The sequence below is a fragment of the Emys orbicularis genome, chromosome 17 (genome assembly GCF_028017835.1).
Source record: "Emys orbicularis isolate rEmyOrb1 chromosome 17, rEmyOrb1.hap1, whole genome shotgun sequence".
NCBI classification, from domain to species: Eukaryota; Metazoa; Chordata; order Testudines; family Emydidae; genus Emys; species Emys orbicularis.
This window is the reverse complement of record NC_088699.1, coordinates 24,695,582-24,711,632: the sequence shown is the minus strand read 5'-3', so window position 1 is coordinate 24,711,632 and position 16,051 is coordinate 24,695,582. Positions and strand designations below refer to the sequence as shown.

The 16,051-nt window shown below is 47.8% G+C and overlaps 1 protein-coding gene across 1 annotated transcript in view; it reads left to right on the top strand.

Annotated features, from left to right (window-relative positions):
* MTMR4 (myotubularin related protein 4) overlaps positions 1–16,051 on the top strand; it is a 52,766-nt gene that overhangs the window by 5,577 nt on the left and 31,138 nt on the right. Inside the window, exons 3-6 of the mRNA XM_065418309.1 lie at positions 5,838–5,954; positions 6,782–6,864; positions 7,194–7,360; positions 12,380–12,476. Of these exons, the coding sequence (XP_065274381.1) occupies positions 5,838–5,954; positions 6,782–6,864; positions 7,194–7,360; positions 12,380–12,476 (464 nt within the window). The remainder of the gene's footprint in view (positions 1–5,837; positions 5,955–6,781; positions 6,865–7,193; positions 7,361–12,379; positions 12,477–16,051) is intronic.

The following is a 16,051-nucleotide window of genomic DNA, read 5'->3' as shown; positions in this document are numbered from 1 at the left end:
TCGGGGATTTCTCATGACTGCAGCCTCCTTTGTTCTGTTCCACCCCCTTATATAGCTTTGGCACAAGGCGGGAATCTTTTTTCTCTCTGGGTCCCCACCCCTCCTCCTAAATGGAAAAGCACCAGGTTTAAGATGGATTCCAGTACCAGGTGACATGGTCACATGTCCTGTGAGACCTCCAAGCCTTCATTCCTCCCAGCCTGACTCACAGGAAGGCCTGCAAGCAAACAGAGCCATCTACAGTCAGTTGTCCTAGTTGATGGGAGCCATCAAGATCCTAAACCACCATTAATGGCCCACACTTTGCATAACTACAATCAGACCTCAGAGTTATATTTTATATTCCTAGTTTCAGATACAAGAATGATACATTTATACAAATAGGATGACCACATTCAGTAGATTATAAGCTTTGTAATGATACCTTACAAGAGACCTTTTGCATGAAGCATATTCCAGTTACATTATATTCACACTCATTAGCATATTTTCATAAAATCATATGGAGTGCAACATCACAGGCTGGAAGGAGAGACACCCCTGAAGAGGCTTTGGGGTGACATATAGATGCTGCCATGGAGGCACCTATGCGAGCAAGGAGAGTGTCACAGATCGATGCTCTGACCAAAGCTGCTCGATTCTTCTGCTGCTTTCAGCGCAGTCCACTCCCTTACATGTCTGCTGTCCTCCTCCTGTACCTGGAGCCAGGCTCACACTTGCTGTTCTACTGTTCCCAAGTTCATTGGCCAGATGGCAGTGCCGTGCTGAACTACATTCATAGGCCCTAAGCTGAGGAAAGAATAAGGGGTGGAAAATTGGGGGTCATGGAAAACGGAAGATACTGGTTTGTGAGAGGGATGGCATGGGGTCAGATCACGAGGAAGTTCACAGAAGAATATGGGTGGGACGACTGGTCTGTCATTTCACCATTCTGTGAGAGGCACGTCCTCTAAACCAGAGGTCTCAAACATGCGGCCCGCAGGGTTATTTCTGCGGCCCGCGAGCTCCTCGCGGCCCCCCCCCCCCGCCCTCCCCCAGCGTTTACCTAGAGCGGCTCCGGCCCGACGCGCACTGGGGGCAGGGCAGGCTCCCTGCCTGCCTGCCTGCCCTGCCCCCGTGCCGTTCCGGGAAGCAGACGGAACCTGGGGAAGGAGGGGCACAGGGGTGTGTGTGGCTGTTGCTTCAGGCACCGCCCTGGAGCCTGCCCTGCCCCCAGTGTGCGTTGGGCCGGAGCCCACCCCCCGAACCCCTCCTGCAGCTGAACCCCCTGCCGCACCCAGCACACACACCGACCCCTTGCTGCATCCCTCCTGCACCCTGACCCCCTGCCCTGAGCCCCCTGCTGCACCCCAACCCCCTGCCCTGAGCCCCTGCCACACCCCAGACCCCTCCTGTCCCCCCTGGGGGCAGGGAGGGGGCGGAGTTGGGGTGGGGATTTCAGGGAAGGGGTTGGAATGGGGGCAGGGAAGGGGTGGGAAGAGGCGGGGCAGGGGCGAGGCCTCATGGAAGGGGTGGAGTGGGGGCGGGGCCGAGGGCGGCGGGGGGGAGGTGTCAGTAAATGCGGCCCTGGGGCCAATGTACTAGTCCTCATGTGGCCCTCATGGTCATTTGAGTTTGAGACCCCTACTCTAAACCAAATCCTGAACAGAACTGCGTATAGCCGGGCACACTGCAACGATAGCGTTCTGCTGACGGACCTTACAGTTCAGCATCAAAGGAGTAATTCACATGCACAAATTTGTACTATTCTCTTAAGTTAAAGTAGGATTCAAAGGGACACCATCAACTTGAGATCAAGTTGGCTTCAAACAATGAGTTAGAAATTGTGACAGTTGCTCCACCTGTCAGTTTGTTCCATGATTACCCCCTTCCAATTGTTATAACTTTACAAACCTATTGTTAAAAAGTTTCTTGCTGCTCATTTGCTGTGTGAAAGAGCCACATGAACATAGGAAACAGCGACTGACTAGACAGAAAGTGCTGCCAAAAGCAGATGGTAAACTGCAAAAAGAGAATAGTTTTCCCCAGTCTCTGTCAGGTAAAATCTTTGGTATTGCATAAAACTCTTAAGTACACAGATTTCAGGCAGAAGTGGTTTTTAAGTTGATGGTGCCCTTTAAGGTTGTTAACATTTATAAATAACTAGGGCTATCAGGCAATTAAAAAAATTAATCATGATTAATCGTGTGATTAAAAAAATTAATCGTGATTAATCGCACTGTTACACAATAATAGAATACCATTTATTTAAATATTTTTGGATGTTTTCTACATTTTCAAATATATTGATTTCAATTATAACACAGAATACAAAGTGTACAGTGCTCACTTTATATTTATTTTTGATTACAAATATTTGCACTGTAAAAAACAAAAGAAATAGTATTTTTCAATTCACCTAACACAAGTACTGTCGTGCAATCTATCATAAAAGTTGAACTTACAAATGTAGAATTATGTACAAAAAATAACTTCATTCAAAAGTAAAACAATGTAAAACTTCAGAGCCTACAAGTCCACTCAGTCCTATTTCTTGTTCAGCCAGTTGCTCAGACAAACAAGTTTATTTACATTTGCAGGAGATAATGCTGCCCTCTTTTGTTCACAATATCACCTGAAAGTGAGAACATGCGTTCTCATGGCACTGCAGTAGCATGCGTCCATGCTGATGACGGGTTCTGCTTGATAACAATCCAAAGCAGTGCGGACCGACGCATGTTCATTTTCATCATCTGAATCGGATGCAACCAGCAGAAGGTTGATTTTCTTTTTTGGTGGTTCGGGTTCTGTAGTTTCTGCATTGGAGTGTTGCTCTTTTAAGACATTTGAAAGCATGCTCCACACCTCATCCCTCTCAGATTTTGGACGGCACTTCAGATTCTTAAACCTTGGGTCGAGTGCTGTAGCTATCTTTAGAAATCTCACATTGGTACTTCCTTTGCGTTTTGTCAAATCTGCAGCGACCATCACCCAAGACGACTATAACACGAAATATATGGCAGAATGCGGGTAAAATAGAGCCAGAGACATACAATTCTCTCCCAAGGAGTTCAGTCACAAATTTAATTGATGCATTATTTTTTTAATGAGTGTCATCAGCATGGAAGCATATCCTCTGGAATGGTGTCCAAAGCATGAAGGGGCATATGAATGTTTAGCATATCTGGCACGTAAATACCTTGCAATGCTGGCTACAAAAGTCCCATACGAACGCCTGTTCTCACTTCCTGGTGATGTTGTAAATAAGAAGAGGGCAGCATTATCTCCCGTAAATGTAAACAAACTTGTTTGTCTTAGTGATTGGCTGAACGAGAAGTAGGACTGAGTGGACTTGTAGGCTCTAAAGTTTTGCATTGTTTTGTTTTTGAGTGCAGTTATGTAACAAAATAAAATCTATATTTGTAAGTTGCACTTTCACGATAAAGAAATTGCACTACAGTTCTTGTATGAGGTAAATTGAAAAATACTGTTTTTGTTTATCATTTTTACAGTGCAAATATTTGTAATAAAAATATTAAGTGAGCACTGTACACTTTGTATTTTTGTTGTAATTGAAATCAATATATTTGAAAATGTAGAAAAACATCCAAAATATGTAATAATTTTCAATTCGTATTTTATTGTTTAACAATGTGATTAATCGGGATTAATTTTTTTAATTGCAATTAATTTTTTTGAGTTAATCATGTGAGTTAACTGCGATTAATCGACAGCCCTGCAAATAACTTGAGAGGGGAGAAATCCTTAATGACTTAAAAACATTTGGAGAGCCAGGAAATTCAGTGTTTAGGCAGCACTCATGTAGGCCACCAAAGTATATGAAATTAAACAGGACAGAATATCTGTTTTAAAACACGGGAATTGGAGCTGGTTAAAGTATTTGTAAGGAATAATTTAATCAAATCCTTGTGGACACATTACAGCCTGTGATTTGAACACTATGGCTACTTGATATTTTTGTGAGATTTGCTCACCTAAATCACATGTTGTGATCGGATGTCCTAGCTTTATGAAGAGGGAGCCTGCCTTAACAAAGCTTTGGGCTTTGAATCGCTAAGGAGGAGGGAGAAGAGAGAGCACAGCGGTGGCCAATTTTAGGTTATTCTGGATCTTTCCCTCCCCTCTTTTGCACAAGATGAACATTATATCTGGCTGTGTACATGGCCTCCAGGTTTTAAAATAGCTGGGTCACTTCCAGACTGAGGAAGAGAGAGAGAGAGGCCTAGTTTATGGCCTGTCCATTAGTCTTGCACTTTCATTTCTATCGGCAGCCACAGAAGTGATTGTGTGGTTCGTGTACAGTCCTGTCTGCAGAGATTGTGGCCAGATTCCGTGTCTGGCTTCTCTAGTTGCTTGGGCTGTGGCCAGCGGGTCTCATGCTGCAGCTAATTGTTTGTTACATATACATGACACTGCAGGACCATTCCATGGCTCAGTACTGTCTGGGGAGGTGATTCAATTTGGGCTACACAGACACCTTGCTTCCTGTTCTGGGACACATGCAAAGTGCCTCCAAACAAGTGATTTTGTTGAGATCCCTCCCCTTCCACCTGCTGCTTATGCTAGTGCTGTGTTTACTGTGAGAAAGCCAGTGACTTTAAATCCCTCTCCTTGCCACCCACTGACCTTGCTGCCAGTCTGCACAGGGCAGGAGCACCAGTGCTTGTGGTACAAATAGCTCCCCCGGAAGCTGTATGAACACAAACCAGATGTTCCTGGAAAGGTGACCTTGAGGGCCCAAGCATTGCTGAGTCAAATTGCAGGTCAGTCTAGCAAACTTGCCTGTGAACACGCTTCCAATCTTCTCCCAGTTCTGTATCATAGAATCATAGAATATCAGGGTTGGAAGGGACCTCAGGATGTCATCTAGTCCAACCCCCTGCTCAAAGCAGGACCAATTCCCAACTAAATCATCCCAGCCAGGGCTTTGTCAAGCCGGGCCTTAAAAACCTCCAAGGAAGGAGACTCCACCACCTCCCTAGGTAAAGCATTCCAGTGCTTCACCACCCTCCTAGTGAAATAGTGTTTCCTAATATCCAACCTAGACCTCCCCCACTGCAACTTGAGACCATTGCTCCTTGTTCTGTCATCTGCCACCACTGAGAACAGCCGAGCTCCATCCTCTTTGGAACCCCCCTTCAGGTAGTTGAAGGCTGCTATCAAATCCCCCCTCATTCTTCTCTTCTGGAGACTAAACAATCCCAGTTCCCTCAGCCTCTCCTCATAAGTCGTGCGCTCCAGACCCCTAATCATTTTTGTTGCCCTCCGCTGGACTCTTTCCAATTTTTCCACATCCTTCTTGTAGTGTGGGGCCCAAAACTGGACACAGTACTCCAGATGAGGCCTCACCAATGTCGAATAAAGGGGAACGATCACATCCCTCGATCTGCTGGCAATGCCCCTACTTATACAGCCCAAAATGCCGTTAGCCTTCTTGGCAACAAGAGCACACTGTTGACTCATATCCAGCTTCTCGTCCACTGTGACCCCTAGGTCCTTTTCTGCAGAACTACTACCTAGCCATTCGGTCCCTAGTCTGTAGCTGTGCATGGGATTCTTCCGTCCTAAGTGCAGGACCCCTGTAGCGATGCTGTTCAGCACCACGTTCCACTGTGGGCCCCACGTTTCACACTGAAGAGCTTTGGGAGGTGAATTCATGGGGGGCGGTGCACTGTGTCCTACTGCCTGCACTCAGGTCCCACTGAGATCACTGTGTCCTACAGATTTCATGTGGAAATAGCCTGGAGAAGGCACTAGCAGAGCTGGCTCCCCATTGCACAAGGAGTTGTGGGTGTGTTTGTCTGACAGCTGCTCTGACTGTCTCTCCTCCCTTGCAGGTCCCATTCACTGTGCTGCAGGGTGAGGGTGTGGAGTATTTGGGCCATGCTAATGATGCCGTGATAGCCATCTCCAACTACCGGCTTCATATCAAATTGAAAGACTCTGTGATCAACGTAAGTGCAGCTCTGTCTGTCACTGGTTTGTTACTCACAACCGAGGCCTCTGGCTTTCTTAGGCTGCTGCAGTATTCTGTGGCTGCAGAAACCACTTTCAGGTCTCTCCTCATCCTCCATGAAATTAGGTCTTGGAGTCATTCCAGTAGGTGGCCACATGCCCTGTGACGCAGAAGCTGCATCTCTAAAGAGGCACGCAGCCTGACATACTCCAGTGCAATTAGCAAGTCACAGAAATGCTGTCCCTCCCCTTCATGGGGTGAAGACCTTTGTGTTGGCGTGTGGGTGATGGTCAGACTTCTCCCTTGCCATTCTCCTTTCTTGCAGGCTCTAATCCCCCCAGCAGTTGGGTTTAAGACCAGTGAAAAATGTTCTTGCAGACCAGGCTAGACATGATTCTTCTTCTATTGAGGCCAGGGGTGTGGTGCCAGGACCTATGGCCCACGCTGCTGGAGTGTGAGGCCTCGTCCAACAGTGCCTTACTCTCAAGTTTCTTCAGTCCCCTGTTTTCCTGCTGCCCTTGTCTCTTCTGCATCTGTGATCCCCTTTTGCCCACTAGGCCGTATCCAGTGGTTCCAGGCACCCCTGTTGTTCTGCCCTCCCTAGTCTGTTCCTCCCTGACAATGAGAGAGGAGGACAGGGTGGGGATAGAGGGGGAGACTCTAAATTGTGGATCATGAAGCTATGTAAATGGGGGGTTCTCTTTGCTGCTCAGAGGCTCAGAGAGCCTTGACTGGGATGCACAATGAGAGAGTGTCAGGCTGGGGTCCCTGCTGGTGTGGGACATCCCATGCTGTCAAGTGACTCTCTGCGTTTTTCTGTTTCAGGTGCCTTTGAGGATGATGGAAAGCGTGGAGAGTCGGGACATGTTCCAACTTCACATCATCTGCAAGGACTCCAAAGTGGTCAGGTAGCTGCACAGTTCCCTCCTATTGCCACAGTGTAAGGTTTCTCCAGCCACGGGGGTGGCCAGCAGACCTTGGGAATCCCTGCCCTAGTCTGTGCTGCTGAGTCAAGCCCTGCTATCCTGGAGGGTGCTCTCAGGGGTGTGTGTGTGCGCCTGCGTGTATGTGTGCACGCATCCGTCCGTCCGTCCCAGCCTTCTGATGGGAAGCTCAGAGCCCCTTGGTCCTCCCAAGGAGGTTGGATCTCCCTCTCCTCCCCTGGTTGAACTGCAAGGCCATGGAATGCCCTGTCCGTCCATCCTGACTGGCCCTACTGAATGTGTGTGTCCTGCAGGTGCCATTTCTCCACCTTTAAGCAGTGCCAGGAATGGCTGAAGAGGCTGAGCCGAGCCATTGCCCGCCCTGCAAAGCCTGAAGACCTGTTTGCATTCGCCTACCATGCTTGGTGCTTGGGGGTCTGTGCCGATGAGGAGGATCAGCACGCACATCTATGCCACCCAGGTGAGCCAACCAGCCCCTTTCTCAGTGCAGCCCTCATGGTGTGTCCAGGAGGAGGGAAACCACACACCCATATTATGCTGTGTTTTTGTGTTCTGCTGCAGCCACCTCCCAAATCCCTCTGGAAAGTCCTGTTAAGTCCTTTGCTACACAAGGAGTAGCTATAGCCAGGTGTGCTTTGTCCGTCTTCCTCTGGCTAGGAGGTGGCATTGTCTTCTGGTGGATTGCTGTGTCCAGACCTAACCTGGAGATCCAGTGCTGCACCTGGCCATCCCCTGGAAGCTTTAGCTGGTGCAGAGTGGGCTCACCGCTTGCCTAGCAGCATGTCACTCAGGAAACCTCAAGGGCACACACTTCAGGTTCCCGGCTCCCAGCCATCACCTCTTTTTGGGCTGAGACCCCTGTCTCATTCCTTACTGACTGGGAGATTTTTAAGGCTGCACAGTTCCCCTCCCTCCCTCCCCAGTGAACGAGACTGTCTAATAGGCCAGCCTCTGTGCTTTGCTTTCTCTCCTAGGGCCGTGACCTGTGTATTGCCCACAGTTATAAGTTACCACCCAGCTCTTTATAAGCAAGCACATTTATTCTTAAGGCCAAAAGCATTGCAGAGAAAACATTTAAGCCATAGAAGAACCTACACACATGCTAAAAATCTCACCAGAGATCACCCCAACTTCAACCTTGGGTTCTGACAGAGGATGAGTAGATCTTGTCTCTGGACTGTTAAATGTTCATGGCTTTCTTGAAAGGTTGTATGTCATTAATAATTCTGTTTGCATCTCCTCTCCCAAAAGTGCTCGGGCCATTGAGCAACAAGTACAGCAGGGTGATTAAACCTGAATTCCTACTCTCCCACAGACAGACACATGCAGCACCCACCAGCGGGGGATAAAGCCCTCTTTCTGGCTTGTGCCTCCTTCTATTCCAGGACTTTAGGTTGTTGGAGGCACCTGAGCTGACAGTCCCAGATCTAGGCTGAGGATGGGATGTTCTCAGTGCCAGACCCTCGATTGTAGAATATGCCTCCCCAATTGATCCTGCCTCAGGGGGCTGATTAGAGGAGTTCGGGGCCTGGAGGAATTGCAGTATTAATTTAGATGGAATAAATGGGCCCAAAGAGTGAAAGGTTTTACCATGACCCTAAGGGTATGTCTACACTACGGAATTAGGTTGGTTTAATAGAAGTCGATTTGTTAGAAATCGATTTGATACAGTCGATTGTGTGTGTCCCCACTAAGCGCATTAAGTCGGTGGTGTGCGTCCACAGTACCGAGGCTAGCGGGTCGACTTTCGGCGTTGCACTACCCACAGTTCCCGCAGTCTCCGCCACCCATTGGAATTCTGGGTTGAGCTCCCAATGCCTGATGGGGCAAAAACATTGTCGTGGGTGGTTCTGGGTACATGTTGTCAGGCCTCCCTCCCTCCGTGAAAGCAACTGCAAAAAATTGTTTCTCGCCTTTTTTCCTGGGTTACCCGTGCAGACGACATACCACGGCAAGCGTGGAGCCCGCTCAGCTCACTGTCACCATATGTCTCCTGAGTGCTGCTGGCAGACGCGGTACTGCAGTGCTACACAGCAGCATCCCCTTGCCTTGCCTTGCCTTGTGGATGGCAGACGGTACAATACGGCTGCTAGCCGTCGTCCCGTGGGTGCTCCTGGCCGACCTCGGTTAGGTTAGTCGGGGGCGCCTGGGCAGACATGGGTGCTCCTGGCCGGCCTCAGTGAGGTCGGTCGTGGGCGCCTGGACAAAAATGGAATGACTCCAGGTCATTCTCTTCTTTAAGTTTCGTCTAATGGAGATTCAGTCCTGCCTGGAATATCATGCCAGCTGGAGGCTTCAGCCTCAGGCTGCTCTCCCAGTCGGCAGCACCACGCGGTCACACCTACCCCAGCCTACCCCTTGCTCCCACGGCTCATGAAGCCTGGACAGTAGTAAGGAGCAGTTCAACTATAGGCTGAGCAAGTGCATAATACTGGTAGAGTGTGCCTTTGGACGTTTAAAAGCTCGCTGGCGCAGTTTACTGACTCGGTTAGACCTCAGCGAAACCGATATTCCTGTCGTTATTACTGCTTGCTGTGTGCTCCACAATATGTGTGAGAGTAAGGGGGAGACGTTTATGGCGGGGTGGGAGGTTGAGGCAAATCGCCTGGCCGCTGATTACGCGCAGCCAGACACCAGGGCGGTTAGAAGAGCACAGCAGGGCGCGCTGTGCATCAGAGAAGCTTTGAAAACCAGTTTCATGACTGGCCAGGCTACGGTGTGAAAGTTCTGTTTGTTTCTCCTTGATGAAAACCCGCCCCCTTGGTTCACTCTACTTCCCTGTAAGCCAACCGCCCTCCCCTCCCCCCTTTGATCTCCCCTTGCAGAGGCAATAAAGTCATTGTTGTTTCAAATTCATGCATTCTTTATTAATTCGTCACACAAATGTGGGGATAACTGCCAAGGTAGCCCGGGACGGGTGGGGGAGGAGGGAAGCACAGGGGTGGGGTAGTTGTAGGGGCACCCCCTAGAATGGCATGCAGCTCATCATAGAAGCGGGATGTCTGGGGCTCTGACCCGGAGCGGCCGTTTGCCTCTCTGGTTCTTTGGTAGGCTTCACGCGGCACTGCTGCGGGTCCCTGTTATAGCCTCTGTCCTTCATGCCCTTGGAGATTTTTTCAAATATTCCGGCATTTCGTCTTTTTGAACGGAGTTCGGATAGCACGGATTCGTCTCCCCATACAGCGATCAGATGCAGTACCTCCCGTTCGGTCCATGCTGGAGCTTTTTTGCGATTCTGGGACTCCACGGTCACTTGTGCTAATGAGCTCTGCATGGTCACCTGTGCTGATCAGCTCGCTACGCTGGCCAAACAGGAAATGAAATTCAAAAGTTCGCGGGGCTTTTCCTGTTTACCTGGCCAGGGCATCTGAGTTGAGAGCGCTGTCCAGAGTCGTCACAATGGAGCACTCTGGGATAGCTCCCGGAGGCCAATACCGTTGAATTGCGTCCACACTACCCCAAATTCGACCCAGCAGGGTCGATTTCAGTGCTAATCCCCTCGTCGGGGAGGAGTACAGAAATCGATTTTAAGAGCCCTTTAAGTCGACAAAAATGGCTTCGTCGTGTGGACGGGTTCAGGGTTAAATCGATCTAACGCTGCTAAATTCGCCCTAAACTCGTAGTGTAGACCAGGGCTATTACTTCCAACATTAAACAGTATTAAATAAGATTTGGGGTTTGCTATACAGAGACCTCAGCCTGCTTCGTACCGTGGCAAACATGCTAGGAAATTCATGCTGAAGTTTAGAGATTTATTAGTTAGAATACACAAGAGAAAAAGAGGACAAACAATTTGTATAGCACTTTAAAACAGCAGTTGAATTATATGATAGGTTTTGGTTACGTTTATCATATCTAAATCCCTTTAAAATTGATGTATCAGGTGCTCTCTTATTTTGTGGGACAACTTTTCTTGGTAGCAAGGAAAGAGTTTTGTTGCTCAGCTCTAAGATGTGAAGGATGGTTGCTTTTCCTGCTTTTAACAGACAGACACAAAGGGGAGAAGAGAGAGTATACTAACGGTGGGGGAAATATGGCTTTTGTTAACGTTTTCGGGACTTCGGGTGTCAGGTCAGTCGCAGACAGATGCTGTGGGTTGGTAGATCAGCCACTACAGTAGTTGCACTGAGCTCTGGCTTATCTTCCCATCTGGGGTCTGAGATATTGTCTGGCTGGTCCCTCTCCTTTAACAGTCTCTCTCAGCCAGGGCAAAGCTGGATGGGCTGTCTTGTCTCGTTGGGCTGATCTTGCATGGTACAGTTGACCTCAGGATCAGATGAAAAGCCAAGAGAGACAGGGAGGTAGGACAGAAGGAAAAATAGCCGGGCAGAAAGGAACACACAAGGGAAGGGGAGACAACATGATCTCACATGTCTCTGGCTGGTGTCTTTGCTGGTGTGGCACTGTTGACCGGGTGTCCCTGCTGATGTTCTGAGGTCTGAGCTGCATGATGATCATTAGACCTTTGGGGTCCATGGGCGAAGGACAGAGTCCCACAAGTGGAGTGGAGTCCTGACCGGCATTCCCCCTCCTCCAGAAATCCCTCCATCAGGCTGCACGTCCTAGCCCCCAAAGTGGGCTGTTGGTTGGAATAGTCCATCCTCTCATTATTCTGTTTGCCATTTAGGCCTAACTTCCGATTTGCCAACTTTGGTTCATTAACATCCAGTCCCTCACTTTTTTGTTTACCAGGTTTTCATAGATTCCAACCCAGAAGGGACCATTGTGATCTAGTATCACCTGTATAATGCAGGCCAGAGAACTTCCCCATAATAATTCCCTAAGCACATCTTCTAGAAAAACATCCAATCTAGATTGAAAAATGGTCAGTGATGGAGAATCCACCATGACCCGTGGTAAACAACAGAACAAGGAGCAATGGTCTCAAGTTGCAGTGGGGGAGGTTTAGGTTGGATATTAGGAAAAACTTTTTCACTAGGAGGGTGGTGAAGCACTGGAATGGGTTACCTAGGGAGGTGGTGGAATCTCCTTCCTTAGAGGTTTTTAAGGTCAGGCTTTTCAAAGCCCTGGCTGGGATGATTTCGTTGGGGATTGGTCCTGCTTTGAGCAGGGGGTTGGATTAGATGACCTCCTGAGGTCCCTTCCAACACTGATATTCTATGATAAATTGTTCCAAATGGTTAATTATTATCTCATGGTAAAAATGTACACCTTATTTCCAGTCTGAATTTGTCTACTTTCAACTTCCAGCCATTGGATTATGTTATACTAGTCTGCTAGATTGAGGAGCTCATTATCAGATATTTGTTCCCCATGTGTAGGTATTTATAGACTGTAATCAAGTCACCCCTTAACCTGAGCAAGTGATTGTGACATTTGGAAAAGCACCCATCCCACAGTGTTCAGACACCATCTGGCCTCTTGCTCATCCAGTCCTGTAATGTTGCAGCTGTCAGGTTTAGGTTTCCCTTGGCTGTGTCCGGCTGCCCGTAACTGTGCTGTGCCTGTGCTGTTCCAGGAGACCACGTGAAATACCGATTTGAGATGGAAGTTGTGAGGATGGACTTCGACTTGCAGAATGTCTGGAGAGTTTCTGACATCAACAGCAATTACAAGTGAGTAACGTACCAGCCAGACCCCACCCTTCACCCCATATAACTCCCTGGCAGGGCAGTGTACCAGCCAGGCATCTCCCCACCCCTTTCCTCACCCTGGCCAATAACCCACAGTGCACCAGCCATATGTCACTCTTCACCCTGGGTTATGGAATTGGAGCAGCATTGCACCTAAGCTCACAGGGGTAGCGTAACAGGTTTCAGAGGGGTAGCCGTGTTAGTCTGTATCAGCAAAAAGAACGAGGCGTCCTCGTTAGTCTCTAAGGTGCAACAAGTACTTCTGGTAGCGTAAGTTGCAACAAATGCTGATGTATCCAGTTTAAAAGGTGGTAGGCATGCTTCTTCCATTAAAGCCTTTTGGAATATTGCAAAGCTGTTTCTGTTTGAGAATTCCCCATCCATACTGCTCCTTTTCTGATCAGTTGTTGGCTCTGAAGTGTTCAGATCATTTGAAATAAAAACGTCCCAGGTTCCCATAAAAGAATGCACAACTCTCCTGCATTCTTTAGTCTCATTTTCTGTGTCTCATAGTTTCTTTGTACTGCCCCATCAGTCTGTCTGTATCCATCTGGTGTCTCTTGTCTTGTGCTTAGATTGTCCCCTTTTGGGGGCAGGGATTGTGTGATGGGTTGCTCCCCCTTCCAGGGTGTCACCTGATGTTCTGGGGTACCACTGAGCTCGCCTGTTCCTCCAGCTTGGGCTCCCTTACCCTGTCCTGCTGAGCCAGTCCCTCGAGCCTCCTCCAGCACACACAGGTAGGGACCCACCCAGCTGCAGAGAGACACAGACACTGAGATCAGCTCTGCCTGGGAAGGCTTCAGCTACAGAGTTGCCCAGCACTCAAGTGCACAGCCCCTCCGGGGTGCAAACCCAAAATTGTATCATCTTGCGCTGCACAGAGACCTGTACAGCGTAAACTCATGAAATCCGCCCCCTCCCACAATGTGGAGAGAGAGATGCACAGCTTCCCCCCCCCCCCCCGCATTATGAATTCCACAAACTGGATTTAAAACAAAAACAAGTTTATTAAGTACAAGAGGTAGATTTTAAGTGACTGTAAGTGATAGTGAACAGATCAAAGCAGATTACCTTAGTAAGTAAACAAAAACCGCAAACTGAGCGTGACACACTAGATAGGTAGGATACAAATTAGCAGATTCTCACCCTGAGTGATAAACAGGCTGGCAGACTCTTAAGGCACACGTTGCCTTGGCTTTCCCAGGTTTTCATACACAGGCTATAAATCCTTCTAGCCTGGGACCATCACTTCCCACAGTTCAGTCTTTGTTCCTCAGGTGTTTCCAGGTGTGGTGTTGTAGGGAGAGAGAGGACCCCCCCCCCATAACGTCATTTCCCCCCTTTTATATCTTCTCCCCACTTGCTGGAAAGCTCTTTTGCTGTGACCTGGGTCAAACAGTTCCCATTGTGTAGTGCTATCTCTGAGAGGTTTCTATTGTACACAGTTCCTGGGGTAATCCTTGTGCTTGTGTGCATTTCCTCAATAAGCCATTAACATTGTTTGGCCTTTTTACTGTTGTACCTGAAAGACTGCCTGTGGGTGTTTTCAACCTCAGGATATGTTTCAGTAACACATACGTAGCCAAAATTCATAACTTCACATGCGACGATAGCACACACAATCCAGCAAGATATTACTGTCTAGCAGATCAAGACTCAGAATGACACCTCACAAGTCATACTTTCTATAAGACATATCCTAGTTAAATGACAGTGGTGAATATTGGGGTATCAGGGTCATCGGTGCTGGAACTAGGGGTGTGGGGGGTGCTGCCACACCCCCTGGCTTGAAGTGGTTTCCATTATATGCAGGGTTTACAGTTTGGTTCAAAGGCTCTCAGCACCAGGGTGTAAAAGATTGTCTTTTTGTTCTGTATTTGTACAGTGCCTAGCAGAATAGGATCCGGTCCATGGCTAGGGCTCTGGAGCGCTCCGCTAATACAAATAATAAATAACAATAATAATAGTCTTGGAGCTTTAAGAAGAACTTCTGCTTTCTTTGTGCCAGGCTTACTGCCATCTGCTGCAACTGATAGCTGTAATTCATTAAACCCAAAACAACATGTATTTCTAGTGAGCCAAAGTCCCCTTTCTTGAAACCAAACACACACTTCCCTCCATCTTTTCTCCAGCTGTTTCTCATTGTCAGTAAAGATATCCTCATCATCCATGTACCAAACAGCTTGAGGTAAATCACCCAATACTGAATCCATCACCTTTTGGTAAGCCCAGAGCCCTTGGAAGTCCCAGAGGAACTCTACAGTATGTGTAACCACCACAGTGCAGCTTTTTGAATTCAGGGGATAATGCCAGAAATCTTTCTTAGCATCGAGTTTGGCAAAAACTTTTGCGACTATTAATCCACTCTAGGTACAGGGTGAGGCACTCTACTCACACCATTATTTACTTCTCAGTAATTTTGTCAGCCAGCATCTTAGCCAGTCCCTGGTTCACAACTTGTGTCCTGGGTATACCGTGCCATAGCTTTTGGACTACTGGTGTGACTTTGTCATCTGCTGTCACCATGACTTTGCCCAAGACCTTTGAATTAGATTAGTACAGGAATACAATTTCTATGGCGTCATTCTCTGGAATTTACTATTTGTTTCACCCATCTCCTCACTGGTGCATTTGTAAATCAGAATTGCTTTGCAGGGCTTTGGTGCTCCCTTCTTTCACAATTACTGTTCTAAAAGACTCGCTGCCCCCCCCCTCCCCCCCCGGTCTTTGTGAGCACACCCCTCAGGTCTGAGGCCATCACCTCTCTAGGGTGGAATCGCAAGTCTCCTGCTCTCAGCCCTGGCACTAACTTTGATCACCTCACAGGCCTGACTTGGGTTCAGTACCTGCAGTTCTGTTCCCTCCGGGAGCAATGGCAGGATACACACTGACCAGACGGCCTCCTTAAAGCCAAGTATCGTTTATTTAGATCCAAAGCATTTCAGCGAAAAGAGGTCTTAAAACGACAAGCAGACTGTGTGCATGCTAGCTTACAGGGGTCTATCCCTCTTCCCCATGGGATCCTGGTAGGTCTAAGCTTATAGACACCCCAACACTAGACCTGGTTGGGAATTTTACTACAAAATGTTTTTGTTGGAAAATGTCAATTCTTTAGGCCCTACATTTCAAAGTTTGATTTTTGTTTTAAATTCCAACCTATATGCTACTATAAATGCAAATGGGTATCTATTGGAAAAAAGCTTCCTTTTAGAGGCATTTGCCAGGGAAGCCAACTATCACCTCTTCTTTTGGACATAGTAATGGGGGTCATTTGTTCAGTCGGTCAGAAATAATCCTAATATAAATGGAATTACAGTAGGAAACAGGGAACACAAATTAGGCCTATATGTGGACAACGTCGTGGCATTTGTTACGAATCCAGCTCACACACTACTAGAATTGCAAAAAGGAATCTTAAAATTTGGTGAAGAGTCAGAATTTAAAATAAACGCCACACGTCAGGCTGTAGGTGTGAGCTCAGATCTACAGAAAGAAATAAAAGCTAAATATAAATGGGAACGACTTCAATAAGATGCCTGGGAATACACATTTCTAAA